Below are 19,453 nucleotides of genomic sequence, written 5' to 3'. Positions count from 1 at the left end.
ATGTCACAATCTGTCGTAACAACCAAGCCTGAGCGAAGGGGCTCCAATTGGCCCCTTGAGGGCTGGGACCCCAACATCCGCCGTCTGAGCTACAAGTTTGCAGCCATTATCAAGGTAAACGCCTTTGTGGAGGGAAGCGGTTAGCGTTAGCATTAGCAGGCGGCTATCTGTCATTCAGTGACCTGTGTCCGACATGTCTATCTATATGCAAATGAGCAACAAGAGCAGTTTAATGAGATATTGATGTTGCTGCTTGACCTGTTTTCAGGAATCTGCACTGACTCGTTTCACCTGCAGGGGACACTAACATGCCGCGTCTTACCTTTTAACTTTGCAGCATCAACATTTTGATTACAAAATGTATTGGGGTCAGCAACCCAATACAGTATGTTGAAATAGCCTTCACAGACTAAAGAAAACAAAACAAAAAAAAATGTCTGCAGGCTGCAAAAAAATCTATGTTTGGATTGAAATTTCCAAAAATTATTAATTCGTGGAAGTTACTGATTTACTATTTATTCTAAACATCTTAAAGCCTCAAAAAACGTTAAGAATCTTCGATTTGTGTTTTATTGTGAAAATACATATTCCCTCCCTCTTCTTTTTCTGTTTACAAGCATTTTGAAAATACTGTAGGTCAGGGGTTCCCAACCTTTTTCGAGCCAAGATCTACTTTTTGTTACTAATTATTGCAAAGGGCACCCAGATTTATACGTATTTCTAATACAACAACTTATCAAGTTATTACTATGTTGTTCTTATACTGTATTATTACTGTGTTATTATTGGTGAATTATTGGAAGTAGGGGGTAAATAGACTCAGTCAACAACTGAAAAATAATTTTAGTAGAAAATCACAATGATCCAGCACTGGTGAGCTATTTTCAAAACTGGTCCGCGAACAACTCAGCTGTCTTGAGGGGGCACCCTTGTGCCCGTGGGCACCACGTTGGAGACCCTTGCTCTAAGAAGCCCTAAACAGCTACATAAGGCTCTAAAGCCGCAGGTTGCTGATCTCCAGCATAAAGCGTCGATTTGTCACTTTTGATGTTCCCGATTTGGAATTTTGAGGCAAACTTAAGTTTTCAAGGGCCACATTTCAACTACGGTAATTACAACAAGTATTTTTAAAGGTTTGGTGCGTTGATTGAGGCATCCTCAAAAAATTGGAAATTAAACTTTTCTCTCTCTCTCTCTCTCTCTCTCTCTCTCTCTCTCTCTCTCTCTCTCTCTCTCTCTCTCTCTCTCATATATATATATATATATATATATATATATATATATATATATATATATATATATATATATATATATATATATATATATATATATATATATATATATATATATATAGTTTCTTTTCTACTTTGCCTATCTGCTTTTATCTTGCTTTTAGTAGAGCTGTTCAGAGAGGAAAACATTAGCTTTAATGAATGGAAATATGGGAGTGGTTGAGAGTGACGTCTGCTTATCCCCACAGATTATTTTTTTTTGTATTTGTTAGTGTGGCACAAAAATGGTGAAAGTAAGAAAAGGCCAGCCTCAAGTACTCAGAGTCCACCATTTTTACACCAAAATCAAATCTGAAATATTAAAAAAATGTATCTGCTGTTTAATGTCAAAGTGTGTATAAAAGTGTGATACCCAGTATATAACCTTTTCTAGTTTATTATTTTTAATACATTCAATCAATAATTACTTTTGAAAACATGAATTTAACAGATATAAAACCATTTGCGTTTTTAGCCTTTTTAGCTAGCAATTGATACACGGTGATATATTTCTAGTAAGTTAACACCTGTTTGAATAATTTAAATCAAGATATATACGGAACTAGGCTGCAAAAGATGTAAAGTTGTGTTATCAATTTTACTATCTCCGACACTAAAAATGAACAGGGAAGAAAAATGAGAAAAAATTACTATAGCCCATCAACGTGTTAGTGACAACCTGTGTAGCCATGGCAATGCAAGGACATGAGCGGGAGACTTACCTTAATAATGAATGTAGAGTAACTGATCACCAGTGTAAACAGACACGTGTTGATCTTTGACAATGAACGCACACAGGCACAGGTATTAAGAGCATTTTTTTAAATGTTTGGTTTAAAGTTTAGTTTAGTTTGGGTTTGAGGTTTGCTTTGAATCAGCGTTATGCTTAATGTTGTTTTTAAGATTTGAGTAGGGTCTACAACTGGCTTAATCATTGCATATACTGTACCGGCAACGTTAGAGCTGGTCTTTTTTTTTAGCATCTGTTCCTCTTAAGATTGAAAACCAACATGTTCAGCTGCTGGTTTGAAGTTGTAATGGTTTGACTTAACCTGGTTAAGTGAAGATTGAAAAACGAGTTTCATGTAAAAGAAAACATAGGTGAATGCTTTTTTTGTAATGATTTTGAGTTTCTGTAGTCACAAGTCACAACGTGCCATCAGGGTGAGCTTTAAGTGTCTTCTATCCAGAAATCCAACACCTGATTGACACACCAAAAAGGAGGAAGCGGCTCCTTGTTGCCAATGACGACCAAAGGCAGCGTGTGAGAGTCCGACTCAACACACACGCTTACACACAAATGACCAATACCAATGGACATGAAGATGACCCTTTCCGGCAAATGTGTTCTTTAATCGATTTCGACAAAAGAAGACGGTCATCGGCATCTGCCTTTTTAAATGGACTAACTGTACTTTGGGTTGGTACTATTGAGTCTGTGTTTGTGTCTGGAATTCTGAAACAATGTACAAACGTCGGGACTATGTGGAACTTTACGAGAAGGATCAGGCCAAGTGGGCCCTCTTCCGAAATGTCAACACTGTTGTGAAACAAAGCACGCTTCTACCGGTATGATGTACCTTCACTACCATGAATTTGTGTGTTTTTTCTCTTGGTACAGACCAAGTTGTAGGAAATTTTCAGGTGGCGACAGGGTTTGTTGTTCACATTTAAATGTTTTTAAATAATTTTCTCTCTCTGTCAGGGCGACTATGTGTGGTTGGACCTGAAGAGTGGTCGGGAGTTTGAGGTTCCCATTGGTGCAGTGGTCAAACTTTGTGATTCGGGGCAGATCCAGGTGTTGGATGATGAAGGAAATGTAAGTCCTGGTTCATCTGTCACCTTAAAATGTTTTCCAAGATCTTCATATAAAGGTTTACAACTAATATATATTCCTTTGAACATTAGTTCACATTCCAAAGTCCACAAAGTTCTTGATCAGGTTATGTCAAAGAGTGTTAACAATCTTAAGAGTCCTCCAGACACAAGAAGATCATAAGTAAAATTCCTTTGATACCTCTTAACCACAAAATAATCTCAATCCCAAGGTACTTAAGTACATTTTAAGAAGTGCATCCACCATAAAAAGTCGAAGTCAGAATCTGGGTAAAGTCCCTGTAAGTGTCTCCAACATACAAGCACCATTAAACTTTTGATCGTTACCAACTGTTTCTCTAGGAGCACTGGATCTCCCCCCAAAATGCCACGAACATCAAGCCAATGCATCCCACCTCCATCCATGGTGTGGAAGACATGATACGCCTGGGAGACCTTAATGAGGCTGGAATCCTCCGTAACCTGCTCATTAGATATAGCGAGAAGCTCATATATGTGAGTCACACACAAGTACCAGTAGTCTGTGCTGTTTAGCAGCCTAATCTTCCTGACATTATACAACTCTCATGCACTTTTTCACCTTTTTATTCTTTTCTGTCTTTTGCCTTTGTGTATGACTTCTCTTCCCTTTCCTTCCAAAGACAAACTGCGGTGGTAGGGTAAGTCCAGACATGAATAGGAGATGCTATTAGCTGAGCCCGAACAACCTTTCTATAGCATGTTAAAAAATTTGCCTGAGAATGAGGGCAGAAATATTTTTTGTATGGCAATAGGTGAGCTTGATAAATGTATTGTGTAGTTACAACTGTACCTGTTGGTAAACGAGATGGGCACGCATGCATGTTGGTCAAACCCAACATGGCCACCTCTTCTCTCATGGCTGACAGCAACACGCTCATCGATCACCTGAGATGCCGGGTGCATGTCACATCATCCATCAGTCGGCCTTACAACACATACATATCTTGGTACTGTTGCATGAATCCAAACAAACAGTGGAGCAACAAGCTTTTTTGGCCCGTTTTTCAAAATAAGAGTCTGTCCTTGTTTCCATAATATTGGATGACTTTTTGGTTCATGGCATCTCCAAACTGTTGGGTTTGTATTGTGTTGAACCACCGGATGACAACATTTTCAGTCAGAAATTGGTGAATTTGCCCAAACTTGAAAGCCAGTCCTTCATCGGAAACAGGAATTCATGCAACAGAGTTCCTGAACTTAACACCAAGAGCTGGTTCTCATTTTACCAAATGTATCTTTCTAACCATTACCGCCTTCTTCGTATGCATCCCCTACCGTTTGCCTATCAAAGTTTTCCTTGGATTCATTGGCCTCCTTTAACTGTTTTTAATCATTTGCATATTAGTTTAATTGAAGACTTAATCGGATATTTTTAAATGTTTGACAAACATCTTGAGAATTCAGAATTAGTAGTGTTCCCTATTCTCAGCTGACCTAAGTCTAGAGGTACTGTCAGGGGCTGGGATTCTCCAGTCAGAAAGATTGATGAACCTGCAGTCTTGGCTAATGCTGGCTTTTCCATTTCTTTGAAGACTTATACGGGTTCTATTCTGGTGGCTATCAACCCATATCAGCTGCTTCCGATCTACACAGCAGACCAGATCCGGCTGTACACCAACAAGAAGATTGGTGAGATGCCTCCCCACATCTTTGCCATCGCAGACAACTGTTACTTCAACATGCAGAGGAACAACCGTGACCAGTGTTGCATCATCAGGTACTGTATATTAGGTAATCATTTACCTCTACCGAGGTTACGAAACCTTTCTCCTTGTTTTGACGGTATAGTGGGGAGTCTGGAGCAGGAAAAACCGAGAGCACCAAGCTGATTCTACAGTTCTTGGCAGCCATCAGCGGTCAACACTCCTGGATTGAGCAGCAGGTTTTGGAGGCCAATCCTATTCTGGAGGGTAAATTCAGTGTTACCATGTTTATGACCTACCTATCAGCTAAATTTGATTGGATGATGATTTCTACCTCACATTTGTTTTTGTTTGTTTTTTGTCTGACAGCTTTTGGTAACGCAAAAACCATTCGCAACGACAACTCGTCTCGATTTGGCAAATACATTGATATCCACTTCAACAAGAGAGGAGCCATCGAAGGAGCCAAAATAGAACAATATCTGCTGGAGAAGTCAAGAGTCTGTCGGCAGGTATGACTATTACACTCATTTAGCCTGGATAGTGGTAATCAAACTCTGTGTGTCTAGGCTCAGGATGAGAGGAACTACCACATATTCTACTGTATGTTGAAAGGCATGGCAGCTGACGAGAAGAAAAAGCTGGGCCTAAGCAAGGCTACGGACTACACCTACCTCACCATAGTCAGTAAATACAACAGTGATGACTGTTTCATCAAAATCTTAATATGATTTCTCCTTAAAAAACTATTTTGGTTGGCTTTCATGCAGGGAAAGTGCACCGTATGTGATGGCCGCGATGACATGAAGGAATACTCCAACATACGATCAGCAATGAAGGTAACTCAGGCTACAGCCTACTTTTTGTGTAGATCTCATCAGATTCTGAGTTTTGACAAACTTGATAACTGATATCACTTTTCTATGTGACACCTGATGTGTATTACATATGACATCCTGTGTTATCTTTACTCTGTATTTAACACTTGTGCCCCTGTTACACGTGACTTTTTGTCTTGCACTAGTTTTTGTTTCTGACTATTCCTGTACAAAACCTGACCCTTACAACTGAAATCCTGTATTCTACCGGACTTCCAGTTCAAATCCTTAGTCATTGTGTTCCAGATTTTTTGTACGGTATTGCAATACCAGTATAAATCTGACTGACTTCACAACACCTGACTTACTGTATTACGTCTGATTACCTGTTACATCATCTCATCTCATCTCATCAGCCATACCGCTTATCCTCATTAGGGTCGCGGGGGGGCTGGAGCCCATCCCAGCCATCTCCAGGCAGTGGGCAGGGGACACCCTGAACTGGTTGCCAGCCAATCGCAGGGCACACAGGGACAGACAACTCATTCGCTCATTCACACCTATGGACAATTTGGACCGGCCATTTCACCTGAAATGCATGTTTTTGGAACGTGGGAGGAAACCGGAGTGCCCGGAGGAAACCCACGCAAGCACGGGGAGAACATACAAACTCCGCACAGGAAGTCTGGAGCTGGATTTGAACCCACGACAGGTTCCCATGAGAACTGTGCCGCACAAGCGCTAACCACTGCGCCGCCGTGCTGCCCACTGTTACATCATACCTCCTGTTATACTTTTGCTAGATCTGACTTTCTTCGAAACTCGTGTCCTCCAGTGTAAAATTACTTTTCATATGGTTGTATCATCTAGTAATATTACGATAAAGGATATGACAAGTCACCAATGTCTATTTGCAGGTTCTTATGTTTACAGACAGAGAAAACTGGGAGATCTCTAAACTTCTGGCATCTATTTTACACATGGGCAACCTGGGCTATGAAGGTCTCTATATTTATTTTCTTTAAAGAGAGAGACTAATGCATACAAACATGTTTTATTTACCCATTCACTGTCATTGACAGCTATGGACGTTGTTGGCATTATCACATGTATTGGCATTGACAACTAAATACATCAGTGGTAGTGAATGTGACCAAAGCGAATTGATTTCATATATGTTTACAGTATAATATTTGAATTGCATTGAATTCGTCTTGTCTTAACGCTTGCAATTGATTCATTTGTAGCACGTACATATGACAACCTGGATGCTTGTGAGGTCGTACGCAGCCCGCATCTTTCCACCTCGTCGACTTTGCTGGAGGTCAGTATGTTTGCCACTTATCACATTCAATGCCATTGACGGCTGTAGGTGTCAAAAATCTATTTCAACTTGGCCGGACAGATGCAAATAAGTTATTAGGCTATTATGCAGAGAAAGTATATTTTCGGGGAATTAAAAAAAAAGGAAGGTCTTGTTATTGACCCGCATTTAAAACTCGTTGTATCACGTGTGTGTGCAGGTGGACGGAAAGGACTTGATGAACTGTCTCACGAGCAGGACATTGATCACCAGAGGAGAAACTGTGTCGACGCCACTCAGCATGGAACAAGCTTTGGATGTGCGAGACGCATTTGTCAAGGTGAAAGACTGAACAAACCAACACTTTACGCTCCTACTGTGATAAATGACGACTTCTGTGTGTGCATTTAAGGGTATCTACGGACGCCTGTTCGTGTGGATCGTGGAGAAGATCAACGCCGCCATCTATAAGCCCTCGTCTTCGCACAGCAAAGTTGTCAGGCGCTCCATTGGACTTTTGGACATATTCGGCTTTGAGAACTTTACTGTCAACAGGTAAGACAAACACATGTTTTTTAAAATCAAGACTTTTGTTAAACGTGGGCTTTTGTGGCGGCAGCTTCGAGCAGCTGTGTATCAACTTCGCCAACGAGAACCTGCAGCAGTTCTTCGTACGTCACGTGTTCAAATTGGAGCAGGAAGAGTACAACCTGGAGAACATCAACTGGCAGCACATTGAATTTACCGACAATCAGGACGCCCTTGACATGATCGCCATCAAGCCCATGAATATCATCTCGCTTATCGACGAGGAAAGCCGATTCCCTAAGGCATGCGACAATATTGGCTGCCATTAATTATTTCATCCTCGTGCAATCAATAATTTTGAATGATTTTTTTTAGGGTACAGACAGCACCATGTTGAACAAACTCAACTTTCAGCACAAAGTCAACACCAACTATATTCCACCGAAAAACAACCACGAGACTCAGTTTGGCATCCAGCACTTTGCTGGGGTCGTCTACTACGAAACCCGAGGTGCAAACTCGCCACGGAAGTTACCAATTTAATAGCCCAAGTGTAAATATTTCAACTCGTGGTAAGCCACAGATTTGGTTCACTTTCAGGTTTGTAAACACATTCAAACAAAGTGGCAAAAGTTGCAAGGAGCTGCTGTGGGCCACTGATACCACTCAAGCAAAACACAATCAACGCAATTTATTTACCAATTTTTATTGCTGCTAAATCTCTCAAAGCATTTTTTGAGAGGTTCTAATGGATAAGGTTGTCAAAGTCAAACAGATGGAAGAGCCAAATTAAAAAATAAGCGACGAGCCAAAACCCAACTCAGCGGCGTAGATTTTAGCTAGGTTGGAGGGGAGGGGAGGACTATGAATTCTACCCCTAAGTACAGTTTTAAAGTTGCCAACAGAACCGAACTAAATATGATTATTAATCTATCACATCTCTTATTGCGTCAATCTAAGTAGGCCTATATTAAATGAGTAGTTTGCCGGTGTGTGTATTATATGTGTACATCTGGTCTAGGCTTTCTGGAAAAGAACAGAGACACATTATACGGTGACATCATCCAGCTGGTTCACTCGTCCAGGAACAAGTTCATCAAGCAGATTTTCCAGGCGGATGTTGCGATGGTAAAACACACAGTACAATTCACATGTTAAAGGAAAAAAGAAACATGATGAAATATGAAGGTGGATGTGTGCGTTACATTTTTCCTCTCTTGCATGTTTTGAAATATTTCCTTCTTTGTGTTGTTTGCATGTTTTGTTGCTTCCCTGACAGTTTCTGTGTGGTTTTGCTCCTTGTCTACATCTTCCGTCCAGTCCTCTGCCAAAGGTAACGAGTTAAAAAAAAAGCTCATTCCTACTCTCTTCTGCATGAAACAAGTTATTCTTCAATTATTGTCTACATCATCCGTCCAGTCCTCTGCCAAAGGTAACGAGTTAAAAAAAAAAAGCTCATTCCTACTCTCTTCTGCATGAAACAAGTTATTCTTCAATTATTGAGCTGAATTAACGCACTCATATCTTTGTGACTGACCCGTTGTTGGCCCTACAATGACTTCTCATGCAAACATGTTGCAAAAGCCCATCTAGAAAAAAAAATGTTACAGAACATTTTTTGTTAGTACTTGTTTTGAATCAAAGACTGGTGAGGAACGGTTTCTCTTCTTCTGCATGTTTGTTTTTATTTTTGAGTTATGAGACGAGAAGTTGGTCAAAAAAGAGATAGGGATGAGCAGTTACTTTGAAGGTTTTTTTTACAGAATATTCTGGATATGAAAGAGCTACAGGACAATGGATGTAAAAATCCCTTATGTAAAGACTGAGATGGTTTACCATCATTCTTATAAAAAAGAAGGCCATAAACCTTAACGGAATTCCAATTGTAAGTTTCTTACTAATTTAAACAAAAATTATAGAGATCCTACAGTTGAATAGACCATCATCATCCTACCGACAATAGCCGCGTCATTCTTGAGGAAACATTACTCAAGCCGCTCAACTTTTGCCTAGGGAAATCAATTGCATTTTGTTTAACAGGGATGAGTTGGGCTCAGCTTGATTTAATCTTAAACTAATCTCTTCATGAGCTGAAATTTATGTTTCTGGTCTCTAATTATGTATTCTACTCAAAGAAGGGTGCGATAGACCTAAAAATGGCACCCAAGGCCACTTCTAACGACAAAATTAAACACATCTAAAGTTGTTAAAAATAAATCAACAAAGAGGTTATCAACAAAGAAATTAAACAATCATGACTAAGTATGGACAGCGACATATTTCAATATTACAACAAGACCCAGGCTGAGTTCTGCACTCACTGGACACACATCAACATCCGTACACAAAGAGGAAGAGGCTCAGGAAGGACGAAAATGACCAACTTTTATGCACGTGTGGTTGCAGGGCGCAGAAACCAGGAAGCGTTCTCCCACTCTCAGCAGTCAGTTCAAAAGATCTTTGGAGCTGCTGATGAGGACATTGAGCGTCTGTCAGCCTTTTTTTGTCCGCTGCATAAAACCCAACGAGTACAAGAAACCCATGGTGAGTACGTGTGTAATTAAATAACTTGTAAACTTTGTTGGACATTTTTCAAATATTATTTTAGATCTAGGAAGGGTGTAATAATAGTCAGCGGTTTTCAAAAATCTGTGGTCAGTACAGCCCTTTGAGACTCCTTGTGATTAAGGGCTATAAAAATAAATATGACTTGACTTGACTTCACTTGGAAATGGAAAATCCTTTCTCGCATTTTCCACCTAGCTGTTGCGTGAAACAATGAGCTCTAGGTAAATAGAATTAGTCATGGATAAGGGTTACAGTACATGTATTGCAGAAATGTTCATTCCAATGTCCACCTATTTATTGAAAGTAACAGCTAATAAACGTAACATCTACCTATTTATTACATGTCACAAGTTTGTTACTAGTTACAGTTTACAGCAGGAGTCTCAACTCAATTTAGTTGGGGGCCACCAGACCTTGGGTCTGGGTGAATTTGGGCCAAATCAGCTTTTCCCGGAAAGAAACTCTAATAAAAACATTTCACTGTTCTCAAATAATGTTATTTAAAATTCCCACACAAAATCTCTTAAATCTAAAAATTCAAAAATATTAAGAATGAATATTAAAAGAAATCAATCATTTGCTAATTTATTAATCCATAATCCACAAGGGCCTCACTTAAAGGGACAGTGTGTAATACTATGTGCCACCTTGTTCTAAAGAAAATAAAGAAAGAGAAAAACTATAGGAAGAAAATGGTGCTTTATGATCTTTTTGAGTCTATATAGTTTGTGTTCCTACTTGTGATTCTTAACACCAAAAAAACAAAGGCAACCAGATGATAAAAATGCTCTGTCTGAGTCAGGAAAACTTCTCCTACTACTATTTCATGAAAATCAGTACTATCTGTCACGGTCGCCTTGGTGACCAGTCTGCCCCGCCCTCTGGTCAACAGCTGAAGCAGTTCCACTAATTGTGTCTGCTATTTAAGGCTGCATTGTGGGTTCTGCGGTTGCTGGTTCATTACTTATACTCTTATACACAATCCCGGTCTGTTATGCTTGTCCTGTTTTAGTTTGTTATGCCTTGTCATGTTTTAGTCTGTTATGCCATGTCCTGTTGAGTTTCGTGCCGGAGGAACTCTGTATTGTTCTGTTTTGCCCCGGAGTATTGGGCGACTTTTATTTTGTAAAATAAAACTTATGGATCGTCAACGCATTTGAGTTCTTCCTTCATGCTTCCTGCCTCTGTTCTGGTCCGGTCACGCTCCACGCCACCACGCCTCGTGACACTATCTGTTTCACATGGGGGAGAAAACCTCTACCCAAAAGAAACCCATGGAGAGGGAGTGGCACCGCCAGGCTGTACTTGCCCAAGAAACACTACAGGAAGTGGTACCCCTACGGCCCAGTTGGTCATAGGATCTGTGAGCCGCAAAATGTGATTCTGAGCACTTGCTTTCGGTTGCACAACAGAATACAGCAACATCTAGGAAGCAAATAACACACACTGTCCCTTTAACTTTAATATTAAAGCGGAGGCCTCAAACCATCATCTGAGGGCTACAATTGCTCCCTCGGCACACGGGTTTGAGACCCCTGGTTTACAGCATGAATGTTACAGGTTGATTGCAAATGGTGCAGCAATTTAACAATCATTTACTATGAGAACATTTTTTTACATATATCTAGGTTTTTATCGGTTAACTAAAAGTTGTCACATCTATCATGAAAGATTTACAAGTTTATTGCAAATATTACAGCAATGTTACAATCGTTTCGTATACGAAAAAATTGCTGGTTAGTAATAGTTAGCCAAAGGTCAAGTGGTTTCATTCTATAGCTTGTTTGTATTCAGCAGCTTTCTGCATATAATGTTGAATAATCAGTTGTCTGTCTCTGTGTGCCCTGCGACTGGCTGGCAACCAGTTCAGGGTGTCCCCTGCCCACTGCCCGGCGACAGCTGGGTTGGGCTCCAGCACCCCATTGACCGTACTAAGGATAAGCGGTGCAGATAATGGATGAATGAATATTGAATAATCAAATAAAAAGTGTTAAAAATACCCTCAGATATTAACTCATACAGACATGTAATGACTGCCATACAGTATTACATTCACAAGCAAGCTACTACATGCAAAGAGTGTTTGCACTCAACAATCTCTTGTTTGTGTTGCAGTTGTTTGATAGGGATTTATGCGTGCGTCAGCTAAGGTACTCTGGAATGATGGAGACCATTCGCATCCGCCGAGCAGGCTATCCTATTCGCTACACCTTTGTAGAGTTTGTCGACCGCTACCGTGTGCTCATGCCAGGAGTCAAACCGGCTTACAAGCAGGTATTTTTTCCCGACAACTTGATTATTTCCATGGATGCCTTTAAATGCACAGATACAAACTTTCATTCCATTTATCCCTTTCGCGTTGAGTTGTGAGAAGATATTTTAGAATCGAGAACGTGTTCAGTCAAGGAGCTCAATGGTTATGCTTTTGCTAACTAGAATCTCTAATGTATCATAAATGCATTGTCAGAAAGATACAGCAACACATGTCGACTGAAATACTGCATTATTTTTCATAAATATTATTGGTGCCAGCCTCAGATATGACATCATTTGATTGAGGGGAAACAGATTAAAGTTATTGGAATACCTTTGAATGTGAGAATGTGATATAGTAGCATGAATTGTAGGAGGATCTAAGGGGAACCTGCGAGAGGATCGCAGAGGCGGTGCTTGGCCGAGACGACGACTGGCAGATGGGGAAGACCAAGATCTTCCTAAAGGTATCTTATACAAATTTTTCAGAATAAATTCCACTTAAACGGATCCCATTTTTGATGATTTTTATAAAGTGACTAGTTTTTTTCCAACAAACACAACAGATTCCAGCTTGACAGATTTTTGCTGTTTCCAATCATGACAATTATTGACAGGAAGCAATATGTGTTGATTTTTCTTGTGTTTGTGTTAATGTGAGGTTGAAATGATCAATATTTTCAGTTCGGACATAGTTTTTTTTTCATCAAATGATGTAATTTACTCTCAGTAGAGTATTATTTGCGAGTTTCCACGTAAGTTTCTAGAATGGTGTTTGGTAACAGGCTGTCCTCAGGAAACTTGACAGGAAGTAGAAAGTCCAGGAAGGAGCATCACACTTTCTTTCCTGACAGGAAGCTGACTGACAAACCACAGTGCAAAGGGTCAAATAATTACAAAATATTCTATTTAGAAGTATTACAAAAAGTTGTTCGTTGTTCTTAAAGAAGGAATGACATTGCAGTCTGAACCATACCTAGCAGGAATGGAATGGTCTCCATGAACGGTCCTAAAAGGAGTTTTTTTCTGCAGGATCATCACGACATGCTGCTGGAAATTGAGCGAGACAAGGCCATCACGGACAAGGTCATCCTCATTCAGAAGGTGGTGCGGGGTTTCAAGGACAGGTAGAGTTTATGTTGACAGATTTCCATCATCCGATCTCCTACAGCGGTCTGTTAACCAATACTACAGTTCTTCCATCTATGCCTCTTCAGATCAAACTTTTTGAGAATGAGAAAGTCAGCCATGTTGATTCAGAAGACGTGGCGGGGATATCAGTGCAGAAAGAACTATGGAGCAGTAAGAATCATCACCAACACACCAAAATGTATGTGTTATCTCATGCCGAAGTTGTCTTTTAATCTTGCAATGTGTCCTTTCAGATGCGGGCAGGCTTCTCCCGCCTCCAGGCTTTGGTGCGCTCTAGGAAATTATGCGCGTCGTACCACGTGGCTCGACAACGCATCACGCTGTTCCAGGGTCGATGCCGAGGTTTCCTGGTGCGCCGTGCCTTCAGACACCGACTCTGGGCAGTCATCACTATTCAGGCGTACACCCGAGGAATGATTGCACGCAGGCTCTACCGCAGGCTCAGGGGCGAGGTTAGAAGACATGCATTGATTTGTTTACAGTTACAGGATATTTAAGTGGTCTGAAAGTACACCACTCTGTATTTGAAGTTCTTATAAATTTATGAAGATTTCATGAAATTGCAAAACTATAGTTTTGATACTTTAAATAAACTCAATGTCTTGGTCTGAATTACAACTCGGACTTTCCTGTAATGCATCAGTACCGAAGGAGGTTGGAGGCTGAGAAGTTGCGCCTAGCTGAGGAGACCAAGCTGAGGAACCAGATGTCTGCCAAGAAAGCTAAGGCCGAAGCAGAACGCAAACATCAGGTTAGTCTTGAGGTTTTAAAAAAGACAAAGCTTTATCTGTAACATACCGGTAAAATTCATTTTATTGTCAGAAAGACTTATCCAGTCCACTGCTACAAAATCTTCATCTCCTCTGCAGGAGCGTTTGGTCCAGCTAGCCAAAGAAGATGCCGAGCGAGAAAAGAAGGAGAAGGAGGAAGCGAGAAGAAAGAAGGAGTTATTAGAGCGAACAGAGCGAGCCCGTTTGGAACCTGTCAACGACTCAGACATGGTGGATAAGATGTTTGGCTTTTTGGGGACCACCAGCTCCTTTCCTGGTCAAGAAGGACAAGCTCCTGCTGGCTTTGAAGTAGGTTCCTTAAATGTTTAACCTGTATTCGACGTTAGAATATTAGAGACTACTAAGCTTGCCTTTTTGGTTTTTATTGTCCTTCTACCTCGTTGGCAGGACTTGGAGCGGTCTCATAGGGAGCTGGAGGAGGAAGACTTGGACGAGGCTCTTCCTTTGCCAGAAGACGACGACGAGGAAGACCTGTCAGAATACAAATTTGCAAAATTTGCTGCTACCTACTTCCAGGGAACCACCACATGTACATATGTCCGGCGACCGCTCAAGCAGCCGCTGCTTTTTCATGATGATGAAGGAGATCAGCTGGTGAGCTTCAGAAGCCTTGATAGATCAGTTTTAGAATAGTTCAGTGATGTGTACCTAATCTTGGTTTTAGGCAGCTTTGGCTGTATGGATCACGGTGCTGAGGTTCATGGGGGACCTGCCCGAGCCCAAATACCACACAGCAATCAGTGATGGGAGCGAGAAGATTCCGGTCATGACCAAGATCTACGAGACCTTAGGGAAAAAGACATACAAGAGAGAGCTGCAAGCTCTTCAGGGGGAGGCGGAAGTAAGTTGGGTGTCGACCAGATCTTCATTGAATACTCCCCTATCCAGGAACCATCTTAAAGTATTTACTCTCAGACAAACTAAATACAATTTCATATTGCTGCTATGATTCTTTGACGACTAAAACAACAGGGGGGGACTTTGCAGTGAAATTTTAGAAAGAACCATTTACCTGCTAGAAGAGTAACAAAAAAGCGTACCAATTTGTTGTCTAGTTCTTCCTTGAACCCAACATAGAATTTATTTCTCTGTTCCTAATACAACAAAATAAAAACATGTTTACTGATATGTATTCTGATTGTTTTAGGAACTATTATTTGTACCAATTATCTGAATTCTGTTTTCCTGTCCCCAGACTCCTCAATCTGAGAGCCCCCGCAAGAACAGCATCCGACACAAGCTTGTATCCCTCACCCTGAAGAAGAAATCCAAAATTACTGAAGAGGTGAGAGAAAACATTATTTTCACATTTTTGTGTGACTTTCTGCAGAGTTAAAAAGCAACGGAAAACTTTCAGGTAACTAAGCGCCTCAATGATGGCGAGCATGGTCTTCATGGCAACAGCATGTTGGAAGACAGGCCGACGTCAAATCTGGAGAAACTTCACTTCATCATCGGTAATGGCATTCTGAGGCCAACGCTGAGGTAAAAAACAAGATATGATTACATACAGTGGTTATAATTCATTTTTTTCTCGTTTAAACCTGGTCACTAAGTAAAAGGCCACACTTTTTGACAAAAATTCCAGAACATGAACGCTCTTGTGTATTGACTTTTCTTGATTTCTCTAACATTCCAAAACCCTCAAACTCGGTTAATAAAAGACTAAATTGCGTAAAGATATGAATATGACAGTGAATTGTAACCAGTCCAGGGAGTGATGTTGACACATGTCACTGTACCTGTGAATTAGGGATGAGATCTACTGTCAAATCTGCAAACAGCTGAGTCAAAACCCATCCAAAAGCTCACATGCTCGAGGTTGGATCCTCATTAGTTTGTGTGTTGGCTGCTTCGCACCATCCGACAAGTTTCTCAAGGTCAGAAAAAAATCTATTTTCTCCAAATGCATTGTGTGTTGACCGTTGTTCTTTCAACTACAGTACCTAAGGAACTTCATCAGCAATGGACCACCAGGTTATGCGCCATACTGCGAAGAACGACTGCGAAGAACATTTGTGAATGGCACCAGAACACAACCCCCATCATGGCTGGAGCTACAGGTACACACTCATACTCAAACTAATCTAAATATTTACCAAACATTTGCTTAATACAAATACAGGCAACCAAGTCCAAAAAACCTATCATGCTGCCAGTGACTTTTATGGACGGAACCACTAAAACGTTGTTGACCGACTCAGCAACCACTGCCAAGGAGCTCTGCAACACACTGTCCGACAAGATCAGTCTGCAAGACCGATTCGGCTTTTCGCTTTACATCGCGCTCTTTGATAAGGTTGTGCAATATAAACTTACCATCTGTTGTTCAAAAAGTGTTTCTAGATTACGATCTGACGGTGTTGTGTAGGTGTCGTCCTTGGGAAGTGGCAATGACCACGTCATGGACGCCGTGTCGCAGTGTGAACAGTACGCTAAAGAACAGGGCGCACAGGAGAGGAACGCGCCTTGGAGGCTTTTTTTCAGAAAGGAGATCTTCACACCGTGGCACTGCGCCTCCGATGACACTGTTGCAACTAACCTAATCTACCAACAAATCATCAGGGGCGTCAAGTTTGGAGAGTACCGCTGTGACCGGGTAATAGTTTCCATTATGTAGAAATATTGACCTATCATCATGTACAAAATGTCCTCCTTCTTTTGTAAAATGTATTTTAATCTGAGGACAGGTGTTCTTATTATTGGTAGAGCATCAGACTTTTAATCTGAGGGTCCAGGGTTCAAGTCCCTGTTTTGGCATTTTCATTACTACAACAACATGTAGTCCTGAGCAGAAATAAGACATTACCTCACAATAGAATCCACTAATCATAACACCGGTAAAAGGATTGAGTCAATGTGTGGAGCATCAGACTACTGTTCTGAGGGTCCATGGTTCAACACCTTATAAGAGTCTTCTTATTACCAAAACAACAAGTATTCCTTAACAGAATTTGGAAATTATTTCATTAATGTCCAGTAGTCACCTCTACCAAGAAAGAGACTTAGCCAAAACAGGATTTCTAGGGCAGACATTCTTTCGTTGACTATTAACTTCAGGAAAAAGAGTTGGCCAAAGAGGGAATTTCAGTAGAGCCTGGTTACCTGAGTTTGCGGAACATTGGACTTCTATTCAGAGACTTCGAGACCCTGTTCATGTGTCTTATCACAAAAACAACAAACATTCCCAAACAGAATTTTGACATGTCGAGTAGTCACCTCTACCAAGAAAGGGACATAGACTAAACATGATTTCTAGGGAAGGTAGTAGAGCCTAGGTAATTCAGTTGGTTTATAATTAGACTTCTAGTCTGAATGACGAGGGTTCAGGACCAGTTCAGCTAATATTCTTATCAAATCAACAAGTAATGCTTGGCAGAATCTGACATTATCTTTCATTTATGTCAGTAGTCACCTCTAATAAGCTTGTGGAGTATCAGACTTCTTGTTTGAGGTTCTAAGATTCAACACCTATTCAGGTGTTCTTATTCCCAAAACAACAAGCAGTACTAAGCAGAATATAAATTTTTTTTTTCATCTTCTTTTTACTTCTGGTAAAAAGAGGGGATTTTAGGACAAAGATTCAATCAGTAAAGCCTAAGAAAAAAAATTTAAGACATGCATATCATCAAAGTAGCCTGGGGACCTCAACCGGTAGAGCATCAGACTTTTAATCTGAGGGTCCAGGGTTCAAGTCCCTGTTCAGGTGTTCTTGTTACCAAAAAAAAAAAACAAGCAGTACGAAGCAGAATATAGACATTATTTTCCTTTGTCTATTAACTTCTAGTAAAAAGACTTGCCCAAAGAGAGGATTTTAGGACAGAGATTCAATCAGTAAAGCCTAGGTAGCTCACTTGGGAGTATCAGACTTCTAGTTTGAGGATTTAAGGTTCAACACCTTTTCAAGCAGAATATAGACAATATCTTTCATTCAAAGAGGGGATTTTAGGAGAGAGATCAAATCAGTAAAGCCTAGGTAGCTCAGTTTGTGGAGTATCAGACTTTTAGTTTGAAGATTTAAGGTTTAACACCTATTCAGGTGTTCTTATTCCCAAAACAACAAGCAGTACTAAGCGGATTATAGACATTATCTTCGATTGTCTATTAAGTTCTAGTAAAAAGACTTTGCCCAAGACAAAAATTCAAGTGTATGTAGTTCAGTTGGTAGAGCATCAGACTTTTAATCAGAGGGTCCAGGGTTCAAGTCCCTGCTCAGGTGTTATTATTACCAAAACAGCAAACAGTACGAAGCGGAATATTGACATTATCTTCCGTTGTCTATTAACTTCTAGTAAAAAAGACTTGGCAAAGAGGGAATTTCAGGACAGAGATTCAATCAGTAAAGTCTGGGTAGCAAAGTTTGTGGAGTATGAGACTCTTACTTTGAGGATTTAAGGTTCAACACGTATTCAGGTATTCTTGTTCCCAAAACAACAAGCAGTACCAAACAGAATATAGACATTATCTTCCATTGTCTATTAACTTCTAGTAAAAAGACTTTACCAAAGAGTGTATTTTAGGACAGAGATTCAATCAGGAAGCCTCGGTAGCTCAGTTTGTGGAGTATCAAACTTCTAAATTGAGGATTTAAGGTTCAACACCTTTTCAGGTGTTTTTATTCCCAAAACAACAAGCAGTACTAAACATAATATAGACATTATCTTCCATTGTCTATTAACTTCTAGTAAAAAAAGACCTGGCCAAAGAGGGAATCTTAAGACAGGGATGCTATAAATGGAGCTTGGATAGCTCAGTTGGTAGAGCAATAGGCTTTTAATCCGCGGGTCCAGTTTGTGGAGTATCAAACTTCAAATTAGAGGATTTAAGGTTCAACACCTATTCAGGTGGTCTCATTACTAAAACAACAAGCAGTACTAAGCAGAATATAGACATTATCTTTCATTGCTTATTAATTTCTAGTAAAAAGACTTTACCAAAGAGCGTATTTTAGGACAGAGATTCATCAGGAAAGCCTCGGTAGCTCAGTTTGTGGAGTATCAAACTTCTAAATTGAGGATTTAAGGTTCAACACCTATTCAGGTGTTCTTATTACCAAAAAAAAAAACAAGCAGTACTAAGCAGAATATAGACATTATCTTTTATCTTCTATTAACTTTTAGTAAGGATACTTTACCAAAAAATTAATTTTAGGACTGAGATTGTATCAGTAAAGCCTTGGTAGCTAAGTTTGTGGAGTAACAGACCTGTAGTTTGAGGATTCATGGTTCAACACCTATTCAGGTGTTTTTATTACCAAAACAACAAGCGG

At 40.2% G+C, this 19,453-nt stretch overlaps 1 protein-coding gene across 1 annotated transcript in view; it reads left to right on the top strand.

Moving 5' to 3' along the window:
* myo7aa (myosin VIIAa) overlaps positions 1-19,453 on the top strand; it is a 41,863-nt gene continuing 22,410 nt past the window's right edge. The window contains exons 1-32 of the mRNA XM_088346121.1: positions 1-114; positions 2,977-3,090; positions 3,450-3,602; positions 4,661-4,845; positions 4,917-5,038; positions 5,141-5,283; positions 5,341-5,454; positions 5,542-5,610; positions 6,507-6,591; positions 6,837-6,913; positions 7,113-7,232; positions 7,305-7,447; positions 7,512-7,722; positions 7,796-7,931; positions 8,442-8,548; positions 8,700-8,753; positions 9,827-9,964; positions 12,104-12,262; positions 12,616-12,708; positions 13,274-13,368; positions 13,459-13,543; positions 13,627-13,845; positions 14,037-14,144; positions 14,263-14,472; positions 14,572-14,778; positions 14,849-15,025; positions 15,380-15,469; positions 15,542-15,669; positions 15,938-16,064; positions 16,128-16,247; positions 16,310-16,483; positions 16,556-16,783. Of these exons, the coding sequence (XP_088202247.1) occupies positions 1-114; positions 2,977-3,090; positions 3,450-3,602; positions 4,661-4,845; positions 4,917-5,038; positions 5,141-5,283; positions 5,341-5,454; positions 5,542-5,610; positions 6,507-6,591; positions 6,837-6,913; positions 7,113-7,232; positions 7,305-7,447; positions 7,512-7,722; positions 7,796-7,931; positions 8,442-8,548; positions 8,700-8,753; positions 9,827-9,964; positions 12,104-12,262; positions 12,616-12,708; positions 13,274-13,368; positions 13,459-13,543; positions 13,627-13,845; positions 14,037-14,144; positions 14,263-14,472; positions 14,572-14,778; positions 14,849-15,025; positions 15,380-15,469; positions 15,542-15,669; positions 15,938-16,064; positions 16,128-16,247; positions 16,310-16,483; positions 16,556-16,783 (4,305 nt within the window). The remainder of the gene's footprint in view (positions 115-2,976; positions 3,091-3,449; positions 3,603-4,660; positions 4,846-4,916; positions 5,039-5,140; positions 5,284-5,340; positions 5,455-5,541; positions 5,611-6,506; positions 6,592-6,836; positions 6,914-7,112; positions 7,233-7,304; positions 7,448-7,511; positions 7,723-7,795; positions 7,932-8,441; positions 8,549-8,699; positions 8,754-9,826; positions 9,965-12,103; positions 12,263-12,615; positions 12,709-13,273; positions 13,369-13,458; positions 13,544-13,626; positions 13,846-14,036; positions 14,145-14,262; positions 14,473-14,571; positions 14,779-14,848; positions 15,026-15,379; positions 15,470-15,541; positions 15,670-15,937; positions 16,065-16,127; positions 16,248-16,309; positions 16,484-16,555; positions 16,784-19,453) is intronic.

The sequence above is a fragment of the Urocampus carinirostris genome, chromosome 10, assembly GCF_059441175.1.
Source record: "Urocampus carinirostris isolate Australia breed hairy pipefish chromosome 10, RoL_Ucar_1.0, whole genome shotgun sequence".
NCBI classification, from domain to species: domain Eukaryota; kingdom Metazoa; phylum Chordata; class Actinopteri; order Syngnathiformes; family Syngnathidae; genus Urocampus; species Urocampus carinirostris.
Note: the sequence above shows the minus strand (reverse complement) of the source record. Positions and strands in the feature narration are given on the sequence as shown.